This window comes from Erinaceus europaeus, chromosome 19 (assembly GCF_950295315.1).
Source record: "Erinaceus europaeus chromosome 19, mEriEur2.1, whole genome shotgun sequence".
Lineage (NCBI taxonomy): Eukaryota > Metazoa > Chordata > Mammalia > Eulipotyphla > Erinaceidae > Erinaceus > Erinaceus europaeus.
The window spans coordinates 6,146,128-6,168,986 of record NC_080180.1 but is presented as its reverse complement, the minus strand read 5'-3'; the positions used below and the strand labels follow the sequence as shown (position 1 = coordinate 6,168,986).

General features: G+C 39.2%; 1 protein-coding gene and 1 pseudogene across 1 annotated transcript in view; both read left to right on the top strand.

The window, feature by feature from the left end:
- RAB3GAP2 (RAB3 GTPase activating non-catalytic protein subunit 2) overlaps positions 1–22,859 on the top strand; it is a 57,818-nt gene that overhangs the window by 13,881 nt on the left and 21,078 nt on the right. Inside the window, exons 7-20 of the mRNA XM_060178460.1 lie at positions 827–926; positions 2,254–2,352; positions 6,238–6,386; positions 7,172–7,251; positions 7,893–7,982; positions 9,390–9,529; positions 11,524–11,740; positions 12,305–12,448; positions 12,632–12,714; positions 13,737–13,801; positions 17,010–17,100; positions 19,282–19,409; positions 20,454–20,671; positions 21,279–21,372. Coding sequence (XP_060034443.1) covers positions 827–926; positions 2,254–2,352; positions 6,238–6,386; positions 7,172–7,251; positions 7,893–7,982; positions 9,390–9,529; positions 11,524–11,740; positions 12,305–12,448; positions 12,632–12,714; positions 13,737–13,801; positions 17,010–17,100; positions 19,282–19,409; positions 20,454–20,671; positions 21,279–21,372 — 1,698 coding nt within the window. The remainder of the gene's footprint in view (positions 1–826; positions 927–2,253; positions 2,353–6,237; positions 6,387–7,171; positions 7,252–7,892; positions 7,983–9,389; positions 9,530–11,523; positions 11,741–12,304; positions 12,449–12,631; positions 12,715–13,736; positions 13,802–17,009; positions 17,101–19,281; positions 19,410–20,453; positions 20,672–21,278; positions 21,373–22,859) is intronic.
- On the top strand, positions 3,621–5,153 carry LOC132534710 (myotubularin-related protein 6-like; annotated as a pseudogene).

Here is a 22,859-nt window from a genome sequence, read left to right as displayed (position 1 = left end):
CAGAACTTAGGCACATGAGAAACTCTGAGGAGATGATGAACTTCCTCTCCAAAGAGCAAAGGGAGAGAGGAATGAGGTGATGCTAAGGGTCTCTGCTGGGTCCTGCAGGCTTGGGACATTAGATTTCGTTTGAATTGCAGAATGGAGCCACTGAAGAGCCTTTATGAGGAGAGCCTGCCTCCTGATAGCTGTGTGCAGAACAGACTGTAGAGTCCTGAGAGTGGAAGCCTCTTGCCAAATTAATATCCACCAATAAAAACTGGTGGACTCAGTTTTGGAATAGATAATACTGATACGATATTATTTATCCACAACAAAAATTGATTTGTTCACTTTATTGAAACAGAAAAATATTATTGCCCTATTACTGAGTAGTTCTAGAATACTGTACAAATTACGGTCTCATATAGAAGTGTATAATTGTATGTGAGAATATGGCATAAAAGTTGGAGTCATTATGTGAGTTTACTTGTATTCTATTTTTATGTATTATTTGTATCTGTATAATAACTATATTTTGTTGTTAGGAAGCTAATCCATTTTTTGTTGATCTCACCCATCTATCCTGGAAGCATTATTCCTTATGTACTAATGCTTATATTTGAGAATTTTAATCCCTTTGCCAAAAGGCACTCTGAAAGTTTTTAAGTTCTCACTTGTGTGTGTGTTCTTGTGCTTGATGCTGCTTTTGTGTGTTTGGTGGTTGAAAGTGTTTAGTCCAGAATATTTTATTTTATTTTATTTTATTTTTTGTTAAACATAACATTTAGCCATTATAGAAAAATAGTTTATTTGGCAATGTTGAAAGTTTTTTCTTATTTAATAGAATGAAGAGTTGAGTATCTTGTACCCTGCTGCCATTGTGACTATTGACGGCTTCAGTCTTTTTCAGTCTCTTCGTGCTTGTCGAAATCAGGTAGCAAAAGGTAATTTGGGGACAAGAAACATATAGTTTGATGATAACTATTTTTATTCAACTTAACTTACTTAAAGTATTAAATATGTCTTCCAAATTAAAGGGCCTTCCAACCCAAATTTAAGGGGGAAACCGTACTAATATAGACGTGGGAATGCTTTATTAGGTAGATTGCTTAGTAAGATAGAAGGACGAGGGGTGGGGCAGTAGCGCGCCTAGTTGAGCCCACAGGTGGCTTGAATCAGGCTGATTAGGCTGTTTTCCAGGATGCGAGGGACCCATAGGTGATTTGAATCAGGCCGATTAGGCAGCCAGCTTCCAGGGTGGGTGGCCCCCAGTTGCCATGAATCACGCTGATTAGGTTGGCAAGCTAGATTCCAGGGTGGGTGGTGCCTACAGGTGATGTGAATCTGGCTGGTTAGGTTGCCTAGCTAGCTTGCAAGGTGGGTGGGGCCCACAGGTGTCATGAAAGCTAAAATAAATAATAATAATAGTAAATAAAATAAAATTAAATAAAGAGATTTACAAACATTATTGAAAATCAACACTGAGGTGAGGAATTTGACTTCCTCTAGCTGACGAAACAGATTTCTAGTTGAGCAAATTTTGGACCAGTCTCTTGAAACCTTGTCACCCTATACTGCTTCATTCTTTCTGTGGGAAATGCTTCCCCACAAAAGACAGGACCTGGCATGGAGTCACCACCACCCCACTTCCCTTTATTATTTGGAACACTTCTGAATGGAGAAAAGTTAGATGCCTCATCAATAGGCTATTACTGATTAATGGGTCTTTGTGCATGAGCCTATGGCAAGAGATGAACCTGTCGCCTTTCCCTTCATCTCTCATTCTTTGGGTGCCAGTGTGGAGGCTAATAGTTAACATTTCCTCCTGGAGGTGCTATTCTGCTGCATAACTTTTTCTTGAATCTGGGCTCTACTACTTGGGTTGGAAACCTGCAGGCATACCATCAGGAGTTTAGTTTTTCACCAACAAAGATATTAGTCATAGTTCCCATAGATTTTATCCACAGTTTCTCACAGAAGAAGAAATTGCTTAGTGGACTTCCATTGCAGTATGATTTCACATTGATTTTTTTTAGAATTTTCTTAACTGATTTTGTGGGTGTTTAAAATTTCTTAGAATGGTTAACTTTTTATATGTTTACATTTTCTGTGCATTACCATTTTACTTTACGTTGTTTTCATTGACATACCTCACTGTTACTCATTGAAATGTTACATTAAGAAATCAAATAATTACATTTTAGTGAATTTTGTAAAACTTTGTTTTCCATTATAGTTAAATTTGGATTGTCTAATGTTTATCTTTGACAGCTGCTGCATCAGGCAACGAGAACATACAGCCACCGCCGTTGGCTTATAAGAAATGGGGCCTACTAGATATTGACACTATTATCGATCATGCTAGTATTGGTAAGCGGCAGTAATTGAAATTCACATGGCATTTACTTCTTACTCATTTTGATTTAAGTGTCTCATTTGTTAGAAATGTACATTTATTCCCACCTGCAGGGGTAAGCTTCATGAGCAGTGAAGCAATACTGCAGGAGTCTTTCTCTCCATCTCTCCCTCCCTCTCAATTTTCATCTGTCTCTATCTAAAACATACTCATAAATAAAGTAATTAATTAAAAACATTAATTATGGGAGTCGGGCTGTAGCGCAGCGGGTTAAGTGCAGGTGGCGCAAAGCACAAGGACCGGCATAAGGATCCCGGTTCGAACCCCGGCTCCCCACCTGTAGTGGAGTCGCTTCACAGGCGGTGAAGCAGGTCTGCAGGTGTCTATCTTTCTGTCCTCCTCTCTGTCTTCCCCTCCTCTCTCCATTTCTCTCTGTCCTATCCAACAACGACAACAACAATAATAACTACAACAATAAAACAACAAGGGCAACAAAAGGGAATAAATAAAATAAATATTTAAAAAAAAAAGAAATGGGAAAAAACATTAATTATGTGGGAAGAAAATGCATTGCATTTAGTGGGACATTTGGAAGTTCTGACTTTCAAATTGTCATGGATTGTGGCTTGAAGAAATGGTTGCAGTTTTAATAATTGTATAGTATTAAATCTCTCACTGTTTGACTTACTAGATATTCAGAAAAAATTATTTAACTACCATACAGATCAGTGTTTTAAAAGTGTAAGCTTTAGACCAGTAGAGTACAGGTAAGAGTAGCCAGCAGCTCAAGGCTCACTACAGTAGACACTGGGACCCTGTAGAGATTAAAAAAAAAAAAGAGGTTTCTACAATTAGGAAGCATGAGGCCAGTGGGATGTGGAATCAGAGTATAACAGTGAGACATGGAGCAACTGTAGTGGGAACAGAGGAGCCCTAGCTCTGGGATCCAGGGGGTGAAGGCTGGCTTTGGCATCGCAATGAAGGAAGGGTAGGAGTTGATGAAAACAAACCCAGAAGACACATTATCTTCTGCATGATCATAGGTCTGAGGGTGGAAGCACTTTGTGCTCTGAAAAACAGTGGGCATCAAAGGAACCTGCCAAGATTGAGACCAAATATACAGAAAAGAGGCAGATTTTGATGGACTTGGTATAACACATGGAAGAATCGAAACCTTTCTCCTAACCACACTGAGAGTCATTGAAGATTCTGAGCCAGAGACTACTAGCACCACTTAGGCTGTTAGAAAAATCACACTTGGGGACTTTAGAAGTTTCAATATAAGAATCAATGCTACAAGCTAGGTGCAGTAGGGAAACTGATAATGTTGGTGAAATGGACTCCTGAATTGGGTGTTATTAGATATGTGGGTAAAAGTAGTAATACCACTTTAAAATGTTTTTTTTTTTAATTTATCAATATAGTTTACGTTTAATAAAAATTCTAAGTATATACAGAGAATAGGAAAAAGGATCTCCTAATTTTACCATCTAGAGCTGCTTGCTACCCAGCCTGACAGCTCTTTGTGTAGATGTATATGTAGGATATATCAAGTTGTGAGGAGAAATATGTTTTCATATTCAGAAGGAGAGAGAAGAGCTCAAGTTAAAAGAGAAGACTTACTCCCTGTGGCCATTTCTTTTGGAAGACCAAAAGAAGTACTTAAATCCTCTCTACAGCTCTAAATCTCAGAAATTTGCAGTTCTGGAGCCAAATACGGTATCTTTCAACTTTAGGTTTTGGAGAAACATGTACCACCAGTTTGATCGAACATTACGACGTCCCAGGCAATCTGTATTTAATGTAATTATGAACATGAATGATCAAAATGAACAATTAGAGAAAGATATTAAAGACCTAGAATCTAAAATTAACCAACATAAAAAAGAACAGACAGATGGAATTATTACCAAGGAATTGTTACATTCAGTTCATTCTGAATCATCTACTCTCAAAACTTCCCTGTGTTTTGAGGAGCAGACTCTTTACCTGAGAATGATTCTCTTTGAACTGTAGAGGGCAGCAGCCCAGCTGATGATCATTACAGTGAATATGCTGAAGGGTTTTCCAAATCAGAGCCTGCTATGGTCACCTTCGAGTATGGTATGGCAAGAATGATGTGTTAGACTCATAAAGTATTTTCTAGACTGGATGTAGTATACAAGAAATGGATTATTCTGAGAATGATTTATGTTCATAACCGAAAAAAAATACATGTTTTCATAGCTAGGAGCTTCTCATATTAATTTTATTAATAGCCTGTTTTTAATCAACATATTATGAAGAGCCTTTAACATCAGTTTTGCTAAGTACATTTCTTCAGAGTCTTAAAGAGAAACCAGATGGCATCTTTGGCATAGGCTAATTGAAAAAGGCTTTATTTACAGAGAAGCTATTTATAAAGCTGTGTATAGGACAGTCAGCAGGGACAACACAGTGTCTCAAGGCTTCTTAGCAGCCCTGCTGCTACCTACTCCTAGGCTTAAAGGGCTGAGGGCAATCTAGCACTAGGACATAGTAAGTGGTATTAGTAGTGCCTTAGAAGCAGGGTGGCTTTTGTTCAAGGGCCATAGGGAAATGGACTCATTCTCATGTCTCTCTTTGGTCTTGTGACAGGACTTTCCATTGTCTAATCCCAACTGGAAGTCAGTTTGCTATACACACACTAGCTCCTGGTAGAGATGCGGAGAAAAGGTTACAGAGAAAAATGAAATCTGACCCACGCTCATCTCTTTATTGGTGCATAGTTCTTGTATGGAAGACTCTAGACACTAGTTTGTATTTGCTTTTTTACTAATATGAAGATGCTGCAGGACTCCAAAGTGTTGAGTTCATTTAGGCTACCTGTTAATATTCCCAGTTCTATTAATTAAGCTTTGAAACAGACTAAGAAAAAAAATGGTTGTATAGATAATACCACTCTGTTCATTATCTCCCAGCTTGCCAAAGAAATGGTGTAATGGGCCTTATGTAAAAACTCTGATTCATTCACTCAGCACATAAAGGGATGGATACCTTTGGTTCCCCAGCACCAATACTGGTGATGGAAATAGAAAAAGAAAATAGGACCCCTACCTTGATGAAGCTTATGTTTTGGTGATGAAAAACAAGCAGTCAAGCTAAAAGAATAAACGTAACATTAAAATGTTAATATCCCTGTGTAGAGATCCCAGTTCAGGCCCCTGGTTCCCTACCTGCAGGGGGGGTCGCTTCACAAGTGGTGAAGCAGTTCTGCAGGTATCTTTCTTTCTCTCCCCCTCTTTCTCCTCCTCCTCTCTCGATTTCTCTCTGTCCTGTCCAACAACAGCAATAACAACAATAGCATCAATAATAATAACAACAACAAATGGGAAAAAAAGTTAATATCATGAAAGAAGCAGAGGGCTATGGTAGATATGTCTCCCAGGGAGGCAACATTCAGACTGGAACATGCAGAATGAGGATCTAGCTGTGTGAGGAGCTCTAGAAGAGAGTGTGATACAGGCCTGGGCTTCTGGAAGACCCGAGTGTTGAAAGAACATAAAAGTGGCTGGTATGACTAGACTGTAAAGAGTGAGGGTAAGGAATGAAGAAGGGAGGGAGGAAAGAAAGACAAACCCAAGGTTCCATATCAGTTTGACATGACACTATTTACATGAATTGGCACCTGGAAATAACAGAGGAACTCCATATCACTTGCATCTTGTGCCCATTTAAAAAATTCAGGTAATACTTAAATTTTAAAGAAATTGTGATTTTAAATGTCTTACAGATATTCTATGACATTGGTTTTGGGGCTTGTCTGTTAAATAAAACAGCATGTTAGAGTAGAGTAGAGTTGAAGTAAAAATCTAGTAACCCCAAGTGACCTTGTCACTTCAGTGCGATCACACCATGTGCTGTGACTGTTTTCTCATCAGGTATTATGACCTTATCCCCTTTTGATCAAATGAAGACTGCCTCCAACATAGGCGGATACAATGCAACCATTAAAAACAGCCCTCCTGCCATGTCTCAGTACATTACTGTGGGGTCCAATCCATTCACTGGCTTCTTCTATGCTTTGGAGGTAAGAATTTCATTACTCAGCCATGAGCGAGACCATCTCTGTATTTTCAGCTTGTCCACACATTATGGTCATAGCCTTAGAAAGACTCAGCAGTTTACATTTCTAATTGCTTCAAGAAAAAAAAGTCAGACACTACTTCTTCTGAATTTTTGGGGTTTATCTCAACAGGTTCTAAAGTCAATGTAAAGTACACTTCTTTGTTTCTGCTATCCTGAATTTGTCTAATTGTTGATTAATGCAGAGTTAGTGATGTCAGCCCATAGGGGAAAATGTAAAATTGTAGAGACAGAACAAGCTGCCAACTCTGGTTGATGTAAGTGGTGAAAATTGCTTCCCAAATAAAAAGTTAGGTGTGAGATTTGGCAGTTCTTATTTATTTCTTAAAAAGCAGCCTTAGGGTTGTCCAAAGTATCTTTTTACTTTTATAAACATACATATTAAAGAAAAAGGGAAAAGACTTGTATGTGGACTAGAAGTCTGTATTCCTGCTAGAATGATGTCACCAAGATTGCTAGCTGAATTTTTTTAAATTAAATTGCAGTTTAAAGAGGGGAATCCAAAATGTGAAATAGATAGTTTTGCTTTGAAATTATAGAGATAAAACTCTTGATTTCCCAACTACCTCCTACATTGATGTTTTTTTACTCTCTGCTGAAAGAAGCTGAATATTCTTCTAGTCCAGACTTAGCAAACTTTTAAAACCTTTTTCAAGTACACTTGGTTTACAAACTATGTTTTATGTCTCTGTAAAGTAAGTTTTCTCTTTCAAATGTTCTGTTTTTCAGGGAAGTACGCAGCCATTATTATCTCATGTTGCATTAGCCGTTGCAAGTAAACTCACTTCAGCTTTATTTAATGCTGCCAGGTAACTGACAATTTACCAGTTAGGTTGTATCTTGTTTGGCTTTAACTTTAACTTACGTTTTATATATTTATTTTATTGAGATAACATTGGTTTACTACACCTATGTGTTTCAGGAGTACAGGTTCACACCATACCCACTACCAAGTACCACTTTCCTGCATCAGAGTCCAGAGAGTTCCCTCTATCCTTTGACCCCTCTGTACTTTGCCCTCTGTTCACCTCAGTTTTGCAGTTAGAATCCAAAGGTTTCTTTTGGTTTGTCTGTTCCTTTGCTTTGTTTCTTTATATCCTGCATATAAATGAAATCATCTTGTATTTGTCTTTCACCCTCTAAATTTACTTCCCCTGACATGACTGTCTAGTTCTATCCATGTTTTCTCAAGATCAGTTCTATCCATGTTTTGACAAGATCAGTTCTTGTGGCCAGTAGCATAATGTGTGTTGTGTGTATGTATGTGTGTGTACACATATGTATGTGTCACAACTTCTTTATTCATCTGTCATTGGACAGACCTGCATTATTTATATTTTGGCCATTGTAACTGACATGCAGTGAACATAGGAGTAGACTTACATTTTAATAGTTTGCACTCTAGTACTCCAGATCTCTGCCTTTACTCTTAAGTTTTCTCTTGTCTCAGTGGTTGGCTTGGTTGGAAAAGTAAGCATGAAGAAGAAACCATCCAGAAGCAAAAACCGAAGGTCGAGCCGGCTACCCCATTAGCTGTAAGGCAAGTCTGCCATGCTGTTCTCAGTTTCATAGTTTTAGAGATGTGCTGTCCAATTCATGATCTTTTGAATCTTTGGGACATTTTAACGTTATCAGTTTGTCAGTGTGGGGCTGTTTTTCCCTTCTTGGATATGAGCTCCATGAAAACTGGTGGATATGAGCTACATGCTCATATTCATCAAAAAGCTCCTGCGTTTTTTTTTTTTTTGTTTGTTTGTTTTTAAGATAGAGGCAAAGGGACTGGATGGTGGTGCACCTGGTTGAGCGTACATGTTACAGTGTACAAGGACCCAGGTTCAAGCCCCCAGCCCCATCTGCAGGGGGGATGTTTTTTGAGTGGTGAAGTAGTGTTGCAAGTCTCTCCCCCCATCTCTCTCTTCCTGATTCCTGGCTGTCTCTGTCCAATAAATAAGTAGATAATTAGGAAGAATTAAAAAAAGGGGACAGAGAGTGTGAAAAAGAAACCACAGCACTGAAGCTGCCTTCATGTTCAAGCACATGGTGAGCTATTTTGCTAGCTTTGACTCTTGCTTTTTTTTTGGGGGGGGGAGCACTTTGTCTCAGAGACTTTTCCTGAAGTGGCCCCTTCTGCTCTTTTGTCAGTACCAGTTTGTTTATGTTACAGCTCTAACAAGGGTTATTGTAGACCAGGAGAAGTTTGGAGATAACTCCTTAGAAGAAGGAACATTCTTGTCTTAGGCAAATACGTTAGGGCTAATAAGATATAATAACGTCAAAAAAAAAAAAAAAAGAAGGGGGAGGGGGAGGAGGAGGGGGAGGAGGAGGAAAGGAAGGAAGGAAGATAGGAAGATTAGGCATACGAATTTAAACTAGGAAAGAAAGAAAAAGATTTTAACAAAGGATCAAAGTACCTCAAAGTTGAGTTGTGAGAGTACTGCTTTCTTCACCTTCCTGCTTAATCAAGAAAAGATAGATATGCACTATATTGTCTTTTTTTTAAAAAAGATTTTATTTATTTATTTATTAGTGAGAAACATAGGAGGAGAGAGAAAGAGCCAGACATCACTCTGGTACATGTGCTGCCGGGGATTGAACTCAGGACCTCATGCTTGAAAGTCTGATGCTTATCCACTGCGCCACCACCCGGACTACTATATTGTCTTTTTTAAATGATGTTTTATATATATATATATATATATATATATATATATATATATATATATATATATATATATATATAATGAAACAAACATTTTATAATGGAAAAGACTTTAGTGGATTTTACATTTCAGAAAGTCAGATGTGGTTTGTCAATGAATTTATCTCTGCAAGGTTCATATTTCTTTATATAAAATTTATTGAGCCTATTTTCACTTCATTTGTTCCTCTGTTTTGTATTTCTAGATTGGAAATTGATATGAGTTTCTTATTTTCTCATAAAAATCAGGTTTGGACTTCCAGATTCCAGACGCCATGGTGAAAGTATTTGTCTGTCTCCATGTAACTCACTGGCAGCAGTAACTGATGATTTTGGCAGAGTTATCTTATTGGATGTAGCTAGAGGGATTGCAATACGCATGTGGAAAGGTATTTCTTTACTGAAATCTGGGGCTGGGGCATACAATTTGCTTTTCATTAGATCAGTGATATCATGATTTATGATGGCAGAATTGATTAAAACCTGTCTTTGGTGACCTGACTTTTATGTTTGTGGACTTGAGCCAGTTGAGTTGGGCTTCTCAGTACCTGTGTCAGTTGAATTTAGCTGTTAACAACAGACCCAAGTACAGGATTGAGATACCTTTAGGAACCTAGTCTCGGTCTACATAACATCCCTACTCAAGTTTACCTCAGGGTTCAAGTGGTTGCTGAAGCTGTAGCTGCCTGATCTGCCTTCCAGGAAGGAATGAAAAGAAAAGAACTGCCAGCTGAGTCAGTCCACTTTAAAGACATTTCCTGAAGCCCTGCTGCTATAGGAAACTATAACACATAAACCAGAGAATAGTTACATGATCACAACCTGTAAAATTCTAGGCACATTAGAAAACTGAATAAAATCTCCCCAACTAAGGAAGGAATGGAGGATGAATTTCTTGAGATATGCTGAATAGTAGTATGTCAGTAGTCAGTCTACTGGTTCAAAACCACAGTTTTGGTGTGCACTTAGCTGTCCTTACCAAAGCAAGAAATAGTGGATTTGAGGACATTAGGTTGCTCTAGCTCACACTGAGATCACTCTTACCTTCTTGCCAGAGCTTGCCCCCAGTGTTTAACTGCCACGGTGTTTAACTCTACCTGGAGAAAGAGACTTGAGCATGCAGACAAGTGCTTTGTTCTTAGCTTTTGTCTTCTGAAATGTTAAAAGTGTGTTGTCAGTAAAACTTTTCCAGAACATAGAAGATTAATGTGTGCCAGCTGGCCCCAACCCACCATAGAGATCTGTTTATTTTTTAATTACTGTTTTTTATTATTTATTAGTGATGTGATAGTGGTTTATAAGAATATAAGGTTAAAGGATATATTTCCACGCTGCAACCCCCCCCCACCATAATTATGTGTTCCCACCCACTCAACAATAACCATCTTAGTCCTTCATCATGGAGATCTTACTGCTGGTGATGCCTGTCCTTCTGCACCTGGGACAGGGAAGAGAGAGGTTGGTGGCCTGTAGAAGGGGTTTCCTGAGGTGGAAGACACTGTAGTGTCGCCTGCATTTCTCGGGTGCTGGGGGAGCTCCCTTCAGTCTCTCTCAACCACTGACTTCCCTCTACCTGATATCACCCAGGGACTGAGCTGCAGGAAATAAGTTTCATCATCATCTTACATTTTAATTGGACTTTTAAAAAAAATTTTTTTACATTTATTTATTTATTTTCCCTTTTGTTGCCCTTGTTTATCGTTGTCGTTGTTATTGCTGTCATCGTTATTGGATAGGACAGAGAGAAATGGAGAGAGGAGGGGAAGACATAGAGGGGGAGAGAAAGACAGACACCTGCGGACCTGCTTCACCACCTGTGAAGCGACTCCTCTGCAGGTGGGGAGCCGGGGGCTCGAACTGGGATCCTTATGCAGATCTTTGTGCTTTGCGCCACCTGCGCTTAACCCGCTGAGCTACGCCCGACTCCCTTAATTGGACTTTTAAACCCAAATATGATATAACCTGCCAAGACTTTCCTTGAAGGGAGAGAATTTTTTAGAGGACAAGGAGAAGGGTACAGAACCAGAGGCATACATGGAACTTCAAGGGCACCTGTTTTTCTTATTAAAGAAAAAAAAATGATGTGGAACAAAGAATACTTTATTGGTTGATTCAGTATTTTTCTAGTTACCACCCTGTGTTTAATAAGACATTCCAAAATAAAAAGACAAAGTATTTCCCTAGCTTTTCTCAAACCCCATGTCAAAGTATCCCAGAGTGCTTTAAGAGGCTACTCTGAACCAAGATTGATAAGCAAAGTATTAGGGCCCAGGAAGACTGAAACTGAGGTAGAGTGAAAACCTCACATGCTTGAGACCCTGAGTTTGGTCTTCCACACTGCAATAAAGACAGTGCGAATTAACTCTTTTCCTCTGTCTCTAAGGGTATCGAGATGCACAGCTTGGTTGGATCCAAATAGTAGAGGACCTCCATGAAAGAGTGGCAGAAAAGGTGGATCTCTCCCCATTTGGGAACACTCAGGGGCCAAGCCGAGTAGCTCAGTTTCTTGTCATCTATGCGCCAAGACGAGGGATTTTAGAAGTGTGGAGCACTCAGCAGGGCCCGAGAGTAGGGGCCTTCAACGTGGGAAAGCACTGCAGGTGAGCTGCAAGGCCTGGCATCTTCCTGGCTGCCAAGAGGATGCTTTTGTGAGAGTAAAGCTTTCATGAAGGCTCCTGAGAACTGAAATGTTTTTTATTGTGGTTTTCCTATGCAAGCCTAGCATATAATCAAGGAGTGTTCAGTAACTAAGTCCTCTTTAAAGGTTATGGGCTGCTGCTGAATTAAAGTTAGCTGTGGACATGTCATTTGTGCCCATCCTTTACTCAGTAGGTGTTCTAAGATTGATTTGGAGTCCCCTGATGATAAGTGAGGTGAATGGTTTGCTTGTCACTGTTACATATGCCTGCTTGTGTTTATCTAATTTCCTAGCACATTTTAATAAAGTAAACTGTGCAGGTCCAATTCCGCTTGCTTTATTTACTTACTTATTTATTTATTGTAACAGTTTTTTATTTCTGACTAATAGTGGTTTATAAATACTGCTATTTACCTTAATAATGCCTTTACATTCACTCATCTAGGTCCTGGAGCTATCATCACAGCACTTGTTGTCATTTCGCCTTCCTCTGATGTTTATATTCTATTTTTATGTGCTTCCTTAGACTTCTGTATGCTGGCTATAAGATAATGGGCTTAAATAACGTTACCAGTCAGAGTTGGCAGCCACAAACCCACCAGATCTGCCTTGTTGACCCCGTGTCTGCAAGTGTGAAGACAGTGAATGTTCCTTTCCATCTAGCACTGAGGTGAGGTTCACTGTCTGCTGCCTTTCCCTCCTCCCTTCCTTTGCTCTGTTTCATAGTTATTGCCTTCATTGTTTTCTTTTCTTTTTTTCATTAGACTTATACTTTTAAAGAAATATAGACTATAAAGGAAAAAGACAGTTGGAGTATCTCACAATCTGAAAATTTGTTGATTTATTGTTTCAGTGATAAGAAGAGTGAACGAGCAAAGGACATGCACTTAGTGAAGAAGCTGGCAGCTTTACTGAAAACCAAAGCTCCCGATCTCGGTTCGTATTCTTTCATAAAAATAATAGAGAAAAAGAAGGGGTGCCAAATAGGGGACCAGATGGTAGTGCAGCGGGTTAAGCACACATGGCGTGAAGTGCCAGGACAGGCATAAGGATCCCGGCTCGAGTCTCTGCTCCCCACCTGCAGGGGGGTCGCTTCACAAGCGGTGAAGCAGGTCTGCAGGTATCTCTTTCTCTCCCCCTCTCAGTCCTATCCAGCAACAATGACAGTAACAGCTACAACAACAATAAACAAAGGCAACAAAAGGGGAAAAATAGCCTCCAGAAGCAGTGGATGCAGTCACTGAAACCCAGCAATAACCCTGGAGGCAAAAAAAAAGTGTGTGTGGGGGGGATAAAGTATAGATAGGTAAGTTATAGAATAATAGTCAACCCATTTCTGTGATCTTGGGAGAACCACTGCAGTTTCCAATGGAGGGAATGGGGACACAGAATTGGGAGTCGGGTGGTAGCGCAGCGGGTTAAGTGCACGTGGCGCAAAGTGCAAGGACTGGTGTGAGGATCCTGGTTCGAGCCCCTGGCTCCTCACCTGCAGGGGAGTCGCTTCACAGGTGGTGAAGCAGGTCTGCAGGTATCTATCTTTCTCTCCCCCTCTCTGTCTTCCCCTCCTCTCTCCATTTCTCTCTGTCCTATCTAACAATGGCGACATCAATAGCAACAATAATAACTATAACAGTAATAAAAAACAACAAGGGCAACAGAAGGGAAAATAAATAAATAATAAATATAAAAAATAATAGAGCAAACTCTTAAGTCATTTAAAGAGAAAAGAATATTCTAAATGGGGTGTCCCATTGTGTTGGTGAGCCTTCAACTCCTCCTTACTGTGAGGGGAGAGGTGTGTGTCACCAGTTCATCTAGAGAACTAAGATTTGTAACAGTGAAACAATGGGAGGGAACATGGAAATCCTTTAGATTGATAGTGTATATGTAATTTTTTCTTTGAGAATAAAGTTTACTTGTAAAAATAAGTGAAAAGTTTACATTGGTTTTCTCTTTAGATTTGGTTGAAACAGAAATAAAGGAGTTAATTCTTGATATTAAATACCCTGCAACCAAAAGACAAGTAAGTGTGTATAATAGTTTATATGAGAGATTGTCCTGCTGAGTTGCTGCTGTATCACTTATGAGAAATTTTGTTTGTTTTTTTTAACCTTTCCAGCATGATAGGCTGGCATCTCCTTGCATATTTTAAAATAACTTTTAGAGTGTTTTATTTAGTTTTCATTAATGAGAGAGAGAAAGAGAACCTGGTCATCACTTAATACTGCCAGGGGTTAAATTAGGGACCTCATGCTTGAGAGTCCAACACTTTATCCACTGAACCACCTCTCAGACTACCCTTCATGTTTTTACTCATGTTCATTCTTTTTTATATTCTCATGTGGGAGGCCCTATTGTCTTTTGCTATTTAAGTAGGTGGCATTACCCTATGTGTCAAGGCATGTTTTAAGTACACAAACACATCTCCATATCATACACACTCAAATTAGAGAAAAGTAATGAGCTCTAATATCTGACTACCAGTGTAGGAAGTAACAGAATGCCTCCAGGAACTCTGTGAAGAGCCCCTTGTTCCCACCCACATGCAGAATTCTGTGTATCTCTTGCCATAGTTCATTTCTCTGCAGCTCCATTGAAACATACTGATGCATTTTTCCACCTTTTAAAGTTTGGGTCAGTGGAGTCATGTTTTGTGTCTTCTCCTGTGACTTGACTTTCTGTTTCTGAGAGTCGGTCACATTGGGATACAGAACAGTAGTTGGTTCATTTACTATGACATAAGGATTCCACTCAATGACTGCAGTTAACTTACTCATTCTCCTCTCACTGGACTTCTAGGCTGTTTACAGATTTTTTTTTCTGTTATCAGTAATATCATGATTACGCTGTACATGTTTCCTGATATATAAAAGCTATGATTTCTCTTGCATTTATATCAGAGAGTAGAATCATCAGGTTAAGAGCTGCTTTGGCTGTTTTCTAAATTGCTTCTCAAATATTTGCATGAATCTGTCAATTCCCACATGTCCTAAGACACCATACTCCACAGCCTCCTAGTCCATAATGTTGCTAGACTCTTTCCCTTTTAGCAGGTTCCTGGTTATAGTACAATAACTCTCCTCCTAGCCAACTCCCCACAGTGCTGCTCAAGTTCTACCTCAATTCTTTTTTTAAAATTATTTCATTGGGGGAGGGGTTAATGCTTTATAGTCTAGTCTTCAATAGGCACAGACTCTCATCTCCCCTTGATTGGTGTCTAGGATACAGCAGGATACCAGTGTCCCTTCATCCTGTCCTTTTCTCTCCTTCCCGAGTCTTCTGTTTTGGTGCAATATACCACATCCGGTCCAAGTTACACCTTCTATCCTCCCGTACTGTCCTTTGTTCTCAAGCTACCCCTATAAGTGAGACCACATGGTATTGGTCTTTCTCTTTCTGACTTGTCTTACCTAACATGATGTCTTCAAGTTCTGATCATGATACTCAGCAGCTGCATAGTACTCCATTATGTATATGTACCACAGCTTTCTTAGCCATTCATCTGTTGTTGGGTATCTGGGTTGCTTCCACGTTTGGGGTATTACAGACTGTACTGCTGTAAACATAGGTGTGCATAGGTGTTTTTGTTACCTCAATTCATGCTTGGATTCCAGTCCCCAGTACTTCTGAACTCCTTCTCTATCTTTAATCAGAAACAGGAAGTGGGAGCCGGGTGGTGGCACACCTAGTTCAGCACACATGGCAATGCACAGGGACTCTGGTTCAAGCCCTTGATCCTTAGCCGCAGGGAGAAAGCTTCACAAGTGGTGAAGCAGTGCTGCGGGTGTCTCTCTCCCACCCTCTCAATTTTTCTCTGTCTCTATCCAATATAAATAAAAATATTTCTTAACAAGAACCAGGTAGCTGGTAACTACTAATTTTGTAGTCATTTTATGTAAGTGAAACCTTTGCCTCTTTCAAAATAGAGACTACATCATTTTAATAACCTGTAACATCTAAAATCTAGCTGCTTGGGAGAATTTAGTGAAAACTGATTTCTTTTTACCTGTTTTACTGTCACAGTCATTAAAAATACTTTTTTATTGTTACATTAGAGAATGGGCAAGTCTTTGACTTTTCATCAAATTTTCATTCAACTGACAGTAGTTATTAGCCCTCATTTTTCTCTGGACAAAGTGAGCACTCTCTTGACAAGTTGGTGAGGAGAGAGGCAGTTTTTGGAATCTATGGTGAAGAATGAGGGGCAGAGCCAGACAAGTCTTCTCATTTTAATGCCATCTTTGTGTTTGTCTTACATCTTGAAAAAGCAAATTATCTTCTGGATTATTTATTTATTTATTTTTAGTTATTCTGCTATACTGCATATGGACTTTTTTTTTTTCTTTTTAATATTGAAAGGCCTAATAGTGAAATTTTCATTTTGTGGCAGTGGAGGCAGAAAGAAACCAGTTTGGGAAACTGAATAATAGGGAGAAAAGTCAACCAGCTGCTACCTGAGGAGCTGTAGATGGAAGAGTCAGGTTGCATTTTCCTGGCTATTTGCCTCTTTCAGCCACTTTCCTTCTTAGGCCTTTCATGTTCTTGTCTCATCAGAGCCCTGACCAACCTTGTGAGCTTCCTGCTAACCCCAGTTCTTCTCCCTCAAATATGCACATGGGGGCCTTTCTCAGTCTACTTTTTGAACTATTTAATCTCATCAAAATCTAATTTAATGCGCTAGTATGATAGGATAAGTATAAACTAAAATTGCTGTACCAGCTCATTGGTGTTTCTGGTGTTTGTTTCTTAGACATGAACAATTGGATGAAGGCTCTTGGGTAGCTTCCATGTGGGGTTGGGACTCAGCAAGGACTTGCTGGAGTAAGGTAGAAAGTACAAGATGTAGCATGATCTTGAAAGATTCAGCCAGCCACCATCAAGTACAGTAATAAGCTGTTAGCTGTCAACTTTTACTAAATAGATAATGAAACAGTTGAAATTCTTTTTGGTGAGTCTCTATTTTTGTTTGCCTTGGCTGTTGTGTTAAACATGAGTTGTTTTCTAGTTGTTTAGTCTCATTCTGCACTTTATATTGTACATCCTATACGACAACATGAAATTGACCACTCATTAGTTATGATTTCACTTCTGTTCTCTGGTAGTATACTAAAACATCTTGGATATGGCTTTTCCCTCTGAAATTTTCTATTTCAAATGTGTAGGCATAAATGAAAATTTTTTACAAACTGTTGCCTTCTAATTATTAGAAGTACTCTTATTTTTGCTTCTAGGCTTTGGAAAGCATTTTGGCAAGTGAACGTTTACCATTTTCCTGCCTCAGAAACATCACTCAGACTCTAATGGACACTTTAAATAATCAAGGTAATAGAGTTTGAACTACTTGGAATTTGTAATTATTTACAATTTATAATTCTGATACTAGAATACTATTTACTGTTTATGGCATTATGGTGCTTTAAATGTGGTCAGAATATAAGTAAGGAACTTAGAGACTTTAAAATTCCCTGTTCAATATATACTGTTAATTTTTTTTCTTTATTTCTTTGTTGGAGGTTAGTAGTTTACAGCACAGTTATTGGCACATGGGTACAATCTCTCATCTCACCAAGACAGGTGTCTGCAAAACATTTTCACCCCCAAATGCGGTCCATCATCCTGGACCAGGACCTGAAAGGCCCATCCCTCTTCCTGTCCTCCTACCCCAGTGCCCTTTGCTTTGGTGAAATACACCAAACCAGTCCAACTTTTACTTTGTTTCCTCTTTCTGTTTTTGTTTCTTAAATTCTTCCCATAAGTGAAATCTTGATCTGAGCCACCTCTGAATGCATTTACTCACCACTCTTCATGTAACTATTTCCTTTTGATGATCCCTGGACTGTGAGGAAAGATATCAGTAGAGACTCATGAGAAGTGATTACTCTGGTAGAGTTGCAGAACTTTGTGGGAACTTTTGGCACAAATGGAAAATTAGCATACAAAAGCTAACCTGGTTTTCTTGTTGCTACTGCCTTTTATTTAACTTCATGAGAAGAAAGGCATCCCTCTATATGGGGATTCTTAAGCAGTTTTTTTTTTTTTAAAGAATATACACAGCCATTTTTATACATTTTTATTTAACAGTATATGAACATGTCCATAACATCCAGTTTCAGACAGATATATCAAATAATCTCATCTATGGGCATACATGCTTTATACATTAGAAAGAAGGGTCTTTTAAAACTTAGAAAAAAATCAGAAAAAATGCACAGAAAAATGCAGTTACATCATAGGTAAAGATGGGATGAAACATGTTTATACATGTTTAATGCTTAATTTCATATTACTGTTAATGAAAAGTGATGATAGCATTAGTTTTAGCTCTTCTTAAAACTGGTTTTCAATAAAGACCCCTCTCGACTCCCTCTCTATCAAAAAAATTACTAGCCAACCTTAAATGTTAGCACTAGTTGAGACAGTCTCTTAAAGGAACTTAGGGTGAGATGGAGAGCATTCAGATAGCCTGCCTGGTAGAATATATGCATGAGGCCTGGTACCAGAAGCCTTGCCACCTCTCTTCTCTCTGTATGAGTTGATTCCTGACATTCCACATGCCAAATGATGCACTGATTCTCTTTATCCCTCTCTAGCTTGTGCTAATAAAGAATTTTTTTTTGAAGAGTAAGCACTTAAAAAAAAAAACTATCTGGCTTTTACCTTAAAGCAAACCAAATTCTTTGAAGTTACTGGTAATTTTTTTTTAATTTAAAAAAAATTTTTTATTTGTTTATTCCCTTTTGTTGTCCTTAATTGTTTTATTGTTGTAGTTATTATTGATGTCGTTGGATAGGACAGAGAGAAATGGAGAGAGGAGGGGGAAGAGAAAGATAGACATGTATAGACCTGCTTCACCGCCTGTGAAGCGACTCCCCCTACAGGTGGGGATCTGGGGGCTGGAACCGGGATCCTTCTGCTGGTCTTTGGCTTTGTGCCACGTGCACTTAACCCGCTGTGCTACCGCCTGACACATACCGTTCCACACATAAAGATTTTAGATTCCTAAAAATGTCAAGTATTTAGTATACTGATGTGTTACAATAACTTGAACAATAGTCCGTGTTACTGTTTTCCAAACTTAAGAAACACAGAAGGAAAGGGAGAATAGGATGACATTTAGACTTAGCTGTGTCCTCTTGTAGCCGAGCCCTGGCCTTCCTGTACAGGGGGTGGAAATGGGGTTGTGAAGCCACCTTCTGTGTGAATGGAACAGACAGACAGCATTTGAGTCATGGCGGGGAGGGAAATGCTTTTAAATCTGTCTCCAGACCACTGGTTTAAGTGTTAAAACATAATATCTCTGCCCACCCCCTCCATTATTAATCTGCCTTGTTTAATTTGAAAATTTAGACATTGTACCATGATGGAAAAATTTGCCTTTGCACTCCAGTGTTTAATAACACTTCAAGGAATTGTAGAATATTAAGAAATTTAGTTAGTGTAGAGCCTTTTTGCGAGCCTGTTATATCTGTTCTTTTAATGTGTTTTTTTCCTTCTTCCTTTTAGAGCTTGAGTCTGTGGATGAGGGATTGCTACAATTTTGTGCTAGTAAACTGAAATTACTCCATCTTTATGAGTCTGTTAGTCACTTAAATTCTCTCAGTTTTCAGTCAGAAACACCATTCTCTGATAATGTGAGTAAACCTAAATTGTGGTATTGTATGAAATAATCTCTGATTATTTTTTATTTTGTAATTAGAATTTTTCTTTGTGAAGAGACAGAATGTTAATAATTTTTTTTAAGTGTAAAGCTGTGTTTTCTTTATAAGAACCCCTACTGGCTTTCCATGCCTTGCCACTGAATTTATTATTTTTGTATGTATGGGGCCTTGAGTTCAATCCTTGGCAGCATGTAAACAAAAATATTGCACCAATTTATATTGGGGTGGGGGGGGGTTCAGGTCCTAGAACATGATGGCAGAGGAGGGCCTAGTGGGGGTTGTATTGTTATGTGGAAATGTTATGCATGTACAAACTATTGTATTGTAAACCTTTAATCCCCAATAAAGAAATAAAAATATTTTTATTTTTTTCTAATTACCTAAATAATACATCTTTATTAAAATTTGAATATTTTAGAGGATTTCAGATAAGATTCAAGAAATTCTCTAAAAATGGAACTTTATTTTTTTTAGAAAACCTTATTTTTTTAATATTTATTTATTCCATTTTGTTGCCCTTATTGTTTTTTACTGTTGTAACTATTGTTGTCATCGTTACTGGATAGAACAGAGAGAAGTGAAGAGAAGAGGGGAAGACAGAGATGGGGAGAGAAAGATAGACACCTGCAGACTTGCTTCACCGCTTGTGAAGCGACTTCCCTGCAGGTGGGGAGCTAGGAACTCGAACCGGGATCTTTACGTCAGTCCTTGCGCTTTGTGCCATGTGTGTTTCACCCGCTGTGCTAACACCCGACGCCCAAAATGGAAGTTTAGTAATACATGGCTTTAGGTTTAGTTTACTTGACTTAAATAGCCTCTTGATTGTGAATTTGAGAGTAAGTTTTAAGCAGAGTAAAGTAAGTCAAGAGCAGGTTAAGGCAGGTTCTTTTACTGGCACAGTAATGATAAGGTCACTTTCGCTTCTAGTCTTGAATTTCATTTCAGATGGTAGAGTTAATGCGTATAGGAGACTCACAGGAGGAGACATGATCTATTCAGAACTTTTCTGTTCCTAAGGACTTGGCTGTGTTACTAAGACTTGATGAAAAAGAACTACTTAAGCTCCAGACACTATTAGAAAAATATAAACAAGAGGACACCAGGATTACGGTCCGATTTTCTGACTATAAGGATGGTGTGTTGCCTAGCAAAGCATTTCTGGAATATTTAGAATATGAGAAGGATGTGATCAACATAAAGAAGATGAGTGAAGATGAGTATGTGGCCTTAGGTAGGTGGAATTATAAACTGCTCTTTGAATCTTCCCTATTCTAAAAGAAAGCCTGAGAAAAGCAATAGCATCTCAGAGATTCCGTTTGTTTCAAAGTTAAATCAAAGACTTTAGTATTGGGCTGGCAGGAAAGCTTGCCTGAGAGGGTGCTTTTCCCTGTGCACGGCCTGGGTTTCAGTTTGCCTCCCCCCCCCCCCCCGCACCACTGGAAGGAAACTTTGATTACTGTGGTCTTTTCCCTCTGTCTCTCTGTCAGCCTGGAACAGTTGAGCCCCAGCTACAAAAACAAAAAGTGCAATGCCTTGTCCCTCCATTAGCAACAGACATTCTAGATGTGTATGCTCTCAGACATAAACATAGTATTAACAGGTAGACTAAAAGCCAGTGTTAGAGATGTGGATGCTCTGCTTTCTGCTTTAATGAAACCATTTATGGTAACCTGGGGGGTGGCACAGTGAATAGGGCATTGGACCCTCAAACATGAGGTCCTGAGCTTAAAATGAAGCCATTTTGCCTGTTTGGTAACTAAGACTGCAGTTCAGGAAGATTGTTAATCCAAATGCTAAACCATTGCTGCTTAATTGTGTCTTGGTTTTTTTCCTACTAGGTAGTTTCTTTTTCTGGAAGTGTTTACATGGAGAAAGCTCCACTGAGGAAATGTGTCACACTCTGGAGTCTGCTGGACTCAGCCCTCAGCTGTTACTGGTAAGGTTGCCCACTGTGGTCCTGCCTTGATAAAGTTATTCACTTATCACAAAGCAATGCGGGGGGTGGGGAGGGAGGCAGGTAGTATAATGGTTATGCAAAGAAACTCTCATGCCTGAAACTCCAAGGTCTCAGCTTCAGTTCCCCATACCACCATAAGCCAGAGTAGAGCAGTGCTCTGTTAAAAAAATATAGCTAACATCTTTCATAAAAATGGTAGCTTATTTATCTCCTGTTCTTTTTTTTGATTACACATTTTTCTTTCACCATAATTTTTCTCGAAGCTTAAAAAAAAAATCACATTTATTTTGCTTGTAAGTAACTGGAAAAACTATCATTGTATTCCATTGGTCCCCGTGGCATCCTCAGCTCCACACTGATCTTTATACAAAACACACACACACACACACACACACACACACACGGTTAAAAGCAAGAGTCTCATGTTTGGGTGAGAGGTGCAGAAGGAGTGATGTTGGAAAAGAGGGCAGGAGAGCTAAGAAGGACACAGCCTCTCTGTTTCAGAATTTGCTAAGGGAGGTAGGTGGTGGGTGGTAGGTCACGGGGAGTGGTTCATTGGAAAGAAAAGGAGAGGTGCTCATAGTGTGAAAAGAGACCTGAGGTATGGCATCGGAATAGAATTCACTCCAAAATAACCCTGGAGGTTGTCGATCTTTGTGAGCATGTTGAAACTGCTGCTGCTGAAGAAGTGTCAAGCTCTAGGAGAACGCAAAGGTGTATTTACAATCTGGCATGCTTTTAGAAGAAGCCATGGGTATATATTTTGTGCCTAAAATTATTCATAGTGAGTCTGATGGTAGCTTAACAGTGAGCCTCGCGGATGAATCCTCTATGTTTCCTCTTGCTTTGCTTCACAGCACATATTCCTGCAAAATAATGTGACCAGTATTTCCTAGTGCTTCTGGAAAGTCTTTGCTGCCTGTTCTTACAGCCAGTCTTTAAGCCACAGTGTTGCAGGGTGAGGGGAAGTTTAGAAGAGGGAATGAATGCCTTTGTTACTTGGGTATGAGTGGCCAGGATTTATAGACTGCTGTGAGGGAGGGGACTGGACGTGACAACATGTTTTATGAAATAGAAGCTAGAAGCTTCCCCCACCCTCTCCATAAAGTGCTCTGTTTTATACACTAACAAGGCTATTAGTGACTTGTCACATAATGCACAACATATATCCACTAGCAGTTGTTGGTGCTGTTGTCTTCTGGGGGGCAAGGGGACAGTGGAACATGGCATTGTCCCAGGCTCCTCTTTGCACCAGTGATATTTCAGCCTTTAATAGATATGCTGGTTCATAGCCATTGTACACATCCCTTGGGCTGATATCTTTTTGTTCAAAAGCGGTTTCCCATTGCCTGTCAGTGATTCAGAAGCTAGAATATGATAGTCTTCCATTCACTTCCAGGTCTGGAATGTCTTAGGCAAATAGCAGTTTCCTTCCCTCACATGACAGAATATACAGGCAGCTGCTT